The sequence below is a fragment of the Anarhichas minor genome, unplaced genomic scaffold (assembly GCF_050575085.1).
Source record: "Anarhichas minor isolate MPS153535 unplaced genomic scaffold, ASM5057508v1 ptg000058l, whole genome shotgun sequence".
Taxonomy (NCBI): domain Eukaryota; kingdom Metazoa; phylum Chordata; class Actinopteri; order Perciformes; family Anarhichadidae; genus Anarhichas; species Anarhichas minor.
Genome location: NW_027466504.1, coordinates 7,127,362 through 7,133,361, shown reverse-complemented (window position 1 = coordinate 7,133,361; position 6,000 = coordinate 7,127,362). Strand labels below are relative to the sequence as shown.

Genomic DNA, 6,000 nt, shown 5'->3' with positions numbered 1-6,000 from the left:
GAGTCAGTCATATCCAGCACACACTTCCCAGTTAACCGCTAACTCCCAGTATTGTTCTGAAGCTCCAATTCAGAACAGAAGGTTATTAGTATTTGTTTGAATAAAACACCCTAACATGTGGAGGATATGCAATTTAAGGTCCCTGCGCAGACAGGGTTCCCTTGACCCAGACAAGGGTGTGACTGACTGCTGCAACCGGCTCCTGGGGCTGGTCCCGTCTGGATGAACGATAATTGAGATCCCGTCTCCGGTTTAGCTTTGGCTAACGGACTGCGACCACTATGAATGGCTATTCAGGAAACTTTTTTCTGTATCTCTCATCAAAGACAGAGATGTTAATACCAAATAGTGCAGAATATGAACTAACTACCCAGTTAGCTACACAATATCACAAAAGCGGCTTTTTTTCCCCCCACCGGCGGCGTATTCTTTGATACTCTGCAGCTCGACAGTCGCTGTCATCCACAGTCGACAGCATAAACAAAAACCTCCACGTTTGTGGTTACTGTAGTTTACGCGTACACTAATAACAAGAGTAATACATATTTAAATATGTCTAACACACATTATAAGTAAATAAACACCATTCTCAATGCAATTTATGTAAAGGTATTCTTCCCTTCAAAAATATTTACGTTGAAATTCAGTGCCCGACTGAATTTCAACAAAGCTGCTACTACATTTCCCAGCATGCCACACGATAAAGCGACACTCTAATCGTTACATTTATCGCGTTGTGGTTGTGGCTTCGGCCAGAAGATGGCGCCGTACACCTCACTACACCGTTAGCAGGTCGGACACTTGTGTCTTTGGTTGATACCACAGTCTGGAGAATAAAGTTGTAATGCTCGAAAGAAAGGGTAAGACTGTCTCGTAGTATGTAATATATTATCACGAATCCAGAAGCGTTACGTGGAAATTGACAGAGCGACATAATAACACATAACAGCTCGTGGCCGCTCTCTGGGCGGACCTGGGGGATAAATGCAGCACTCCCTAGTTGTGACAAGTTATGGGTCCCGTTCCGACATTTTCAAAATAAGTTATTTGCCTCTTTATTATTCTCATATTTTTATCATAAGTCAATGTTTTGTAAATCCAATACGGATACAACTTGTTTAGTTTTGGCTGGAGGTCTCTCTTATTAGGTGAAAGTGAAAGAACAAATTTAGGTTTTCCTGAGAACGAATTGTGACGTGACAGGAAGTCGGTCAGCTGAAGAAGAAACAAGTGGCGGGAACAACTAAACAGCAGCTTTTAACACGATGGAACCCCTGTATGTTTAGTCTAGCACCTATTTACTTATCAGAGGATATCCCTAATAGTAAGTGTCGTCTGTCACCCTCAGTGTTGTGGCCTGTTGTGTGTTGCAGTGTATTTCCATTGAACACGTGATGTCTGTAGTTTGTAAACGAGTAGGACTGTTTACAGACTGTTTATAACTGCATGTCACAGAGAATACAAGCTAGGCTCCCCTGTCAGTTGAATGAATGCTTACTAAAAGTTAAATGACACTGCAGACGTTTTGCCAGTTAACTTCCCTCGAGTTACAACTAACATCAAATGAGATATTTAACGTTATCTTAGCTGCTCAAAGGGGCGTTGGACAATTCTTACACATTGTCATGTAACGTCGCTGTTCATCATGTGACAACAGTTTTATATTCCCCTCCGTGGCTCTGGAGAAGCTTGGTTAAAACTGATAAAACAACAATGTTTAGAGGTAAATTAAACTGTTGTATGCAGACGAGCAAAGCATGTTTTTAAAAATTAAAGTGGTGGAGTTGCAAAGACTTTTGGGCATTTGACGTCACCAGGCTGGGAAGGTCTTAACTTAAGGCAGCGATGCTAATGAGTGGGATGTATACATCCATGCTTTGGCCATGCTATTGACTGAACGTAGGCAGTAAGCAGAGCAATACTAAATCAATGGGTCCCTGTATCATATGCATGCTCATTTAACAGTATATCATTTAATTAGATGTAACTTTTTTTAGTGTGTATGGGTCAGTGATGATGCATACCCTGGCTTTTACTGAGATCATGTATTTTTAATAACTTTGGTCCCTTCTCCTTCATCAGACTGGAGCAGGCCAGGCATGAGTGGAGCACACCTGGACGAATGGCAGAGGAGGTCCTTTGACATTTCATCTGGCAACTGTACACCTGAACAGACGGCCGATGCCTACCGGGCCCACGTCCTCTCCATTCAGTATGCATGGGCAAGCTCCCAGCTCTCTCAGGCCGGCACGGCCAGCCTGCTCAGGACCTACTCGGAGCGCTACGCCTCGGTGCTGGACTCGGATGACCCCCGCACGGGGCTCAACAACTACGCGGAGAGCGCGCTGCATCTGGCCCGCAGTCAGAGGAACTACAGTGACAAATGGGAGTCGTCGCTGACCACGGAGAGTGTGCTGGAGCTGCCCTGCGTGCAGAGGATGTTTCAGGCAGGGACAGGGGGAGGAGGCTCCCTCGTGGCACCAGGAGATGTTAACATAACTGTGGGAGGAGAGGGCAGGTTACTAACTGATATGACTGTTGAGAGGCCAATAGGCTCTGAGGGGATGTCGGGTAATCCAAACTCGTTGTCCCGACCTCAAGCCCGACTGCAGTCAGTGTTTAGTCATTCTTCTCCAGTTCCTCCACAGGGAAACCCTGGTCCTTCAGGGGGGCCACGGAACTCTCAGTCCTCCTTCTTCCCCATCTCCAACCCGTCTAAGCGGAAGAATTTTTACAACCCAGATGGAGGGGATGGTGGCAGGGGGCAACACAGAGGTCAAGCGGGCACTGACCCGCGAGCTGGAGGCAACTTCAAAACAGCTCGCGAGCAGTTCATTGTGGATCAACAGAAGAAACACTCCAATCAGCCCCAGAGGGGTCAGACCACGGGGATGGCAGCAACTTTGAAGAAATCTCTGGGTGCTAACAGGCCCCGAGGTACATTTTCTAAATTTGTGTCACCCATTCCGCGACAGGAGGAGGAAGATGGAGGGGCGAGCCATAGTTCCAACCAGGAGCCTCAGATCCTGGATGAGCGTCTGAAAAACTTTGAGCCAAAGATAATCGAGCTGATCATGAGCGAGATCATGGACCACGGGCCTCCCGTCAGCTGGGATGACATAGCGGGCCTGGAGTTTGCCAAGACCACCATAAAGGAGATTGTGGTTTGGCCCATGCTGCGACCCGACATCTTTACTGGCCTCCGTGGTCCACCCAGAGGCATCCTGTTGTTTGGACCCCCGGGGACCGGGAAAACTCTGATTGGTAAATGCATAGCTTGTCAGTCGGGCGCCACCTTCTTCAGCATCAGCGCTTCATCGCTCACATCCAAGTGGGTGGGCGAGGGAGAGAAAATGGTGCGAGCCCTGTTTGCCATTGCCCGCTGCCACCAGCCCGCTGTCATTTTCATTGATGAAATCGACTCGCTGTTGTCCCAGCGGACAGACGGGGAGCACGACTCGTCGCGTAGGATAAAGACGGAGTTCTTGGTTCAGCTGGACGGGGCGGCAACGGCCGCCGAGGAACGCATCCTGGTGGTGGGCGCCACCAACCGGCCTCAAGAGATAGACGAGGCTGCCCGGCGACGCCTGGCAAAGAGGTTATACATCCCCCTGCCCGAGGCAGCCGCCCGTTGGCAGATAGTAACGAACCTCATGACTCAGGAGAGGAACCAGCTGAGGGAGCAAGAGCTGGAGAGCGTGGTGACAGCCACCGAGGGCTTCTCCGGCGCTGACATGACTCAGCTGTGTCGAGAGGCAGCGCTGGGGCCCATCCGCAGCATCCAGCTCAGTGACATCGCCACTATCACTGCAGATCAGGTGCGCGCAATCCTCTACTGTGACTTCCAGGAGGCCCTGAAGACGGTACGACCCAGCGTCTCGTCGAAAGACCTGGAGCAGTATGAAGATTGGAATAAGACTTTTGGATGTGGACGTTAAGCGGGGCTCCTGGTCCCGGTCTGTTTAACTTATGGGTGTTGAACTGAGTTGGGATAAAACTTTCAACTTGTGGAGGAATCTAGAGATTTCCAATATTTTCCTTGTTGCACATGAAGCACATAGCGTGGGTGAACGAAATAGCAGGAGCACCTGACAAAAAAAGAGAGTGAAATAATTTTCTGTCTGGAGAAATCACTCTGCTCGTTATGCATTCAAAAGATTTTCATAAGTTTGTATGAGCCGGACTGTTTTATTTGGATGTTCACTTTACTGTTGCGTTCTGGTTTGGTGTAAGCATTGGGCACCATGTTGTGTGATTGAACTGCGTTTCAAATGAATCCGTTTAAATTGCTTTAATTGCATTGCCAACATTGTATGTTTTCCTAATAAATTGAGATGATCTCCAGTGTATTGTAGCATTTTCCCTGACTCGAGCCTCCATACTCTCATCTAATCCACAGAGGGCAGTGTGTGTTTTGTTAAGAGCTTTATTCTCACATCTCTGATATTATCCCATAATTGTTCCTGAGGCTGCATGTGCTAATTGTATCCACGGAAGTTGGGCAACACAGAGAGCATCCTGGGTCTCATGTTGTAAAAAGAAAAGAAAAAAACAAAACTGAAAGCTTCGCCTCCCTTCCTCTTAGTCATTAAGACAGCAGTGGACTCAACAGGAAAATCTGTTACTGCAATACCTCCTTTTCATTAGTAATGAAGCATGAGCTCCATAATTTGAACTTTTAGTGCTCGCCCTGATCCACAAGGTTCATGGCTGGCGTAGATGTACATATTTCTGTCTGTCCAGTTAATCTCTCGGCTATAAGGCGGCCACTCGCGCTCCTCCACACAGCAGAAACTTGGTTAATCCATCGCCAAGTGGTCGCTCTGGTCAACAGAGACTCTTAACAGTGTTGATGTTTTGTCGCTGGTCATACATCCACTACGGAGGAGGACCATTATAGATTGTGCGCACATGAAATGAAATTCTCATGTAAATTTAATGGAACAATCTTTGAAAATCTGGAAGCACATGAAAGAAGACTTTCATTTATTTTTCATCTTTTTTGTCAGGTCCCTGATAAATATTTCAGACGTGTGGTTGGCCACTGTATTGAAACTTTGCAGCGAAAGTTGTCACACACCAGCACCCCCCGCACCCACCTACCCCCCTACAGCTGGACTGGGACAGATGCACAGAAATCCACTGGAGTTGCCATATGTGCTAAGTGTGCAGCTCAATTTGACTGTGGCTGTGCAGCAGTGGTCACGTCTGGGGCTGTGTGGTCACAAACACACATCACATATAGGTAGGTGTATTGGAAAAAAAAATGTAATTTGACCGCCTATGTGCTTGTTCTTTAAATCTGTAATACTGACATTTGAAATCAAGGTAGAAATTGTATAATATCAGGTCAGTATCTAAGTAACCTGGAGATGTTTTTTTTGTAGCTTCTTTATTCATTCAGAAAAATAAGCTCCTGTATTAAAAATGTACCTGAGTAACAGCATAGAAGTATTCTACAGCAACAATAGTCATTGAATGCATCTCCATTCTGTAATCACTTCTCTATTTAGCGGTTTTCATTGCTGGTGGCGGGGTCCGCCATTTCCGCACTGAATTTAAATTGGGAAATTTATAGGAAACGATGTCGCATGTAGTCCAGTTTATTTGTAATTATTTCAGAAAACTACTGAAATCAGATTACATTTGCAATAATTATTGACAAACGTATTAGCAAAACAACACAAGTTTGTTTGGCTGCACTATAAATATAAATATACACCAGTGGCAGTTAATTTCAAACAGCTGTTACCACCAGTGAGCACAGGCGTCACCAAAACCAATCCTGCCTAAAAACGTAAGGATTATAAGTAAAGATACTCTCTTTCCTGAAAATGGGACTGTTATATAGTCTGTAATACCAGTGAGTAGCTTTTTACTTCTACTACTTTACAGGCAGGTAGCTACTTTAATCCAAGCGGGTCACAAGATGAATCTGAGGAAAAGGTTCTGCGACGCAAATGTATATATTCTTTTCTTTTCCACGTAAGATATTGACTA

General features: G+C 46.0%; 1 protein-coding gene across 2 annotated transcripts; it reads left to right on the top strand.

The window, feature by feature from the left end:
- The first annotated feature begins 729 nt into the window (after nucleotides 1-729).
- fignl1 (fidgetin-like 1) lies at nucleotides 730-4,347 on the top strand. Of its 2 annotated transcripts, none has more exons than XM_076076614.1 (2): nucleotides 730-860; nucleotides 2,083-4,347. In XM_076076614.1, exons 1-2 carry the CDS (start codon nucleotides 845-847, stop codon nucleotides 3,936-3,938), a joined length of 1,872 nt encoding a protein of 623 aa, XP_075932729.1. In that variant the 5' UTR covers nucleotides 730-844; the 3' UTR covers nucleotides 3,939-4,347. The 2 variants fall into 2 exon arrangements, with proteins under 2 accessions (XP_075932729.1, XP_075932728.1); XM_076076613.1 differs by having other exon boundaries at nucleotides 737-1,324.
- Nucleotides 4,348-6,000: the final 1,653 nt, after the last annotated feature.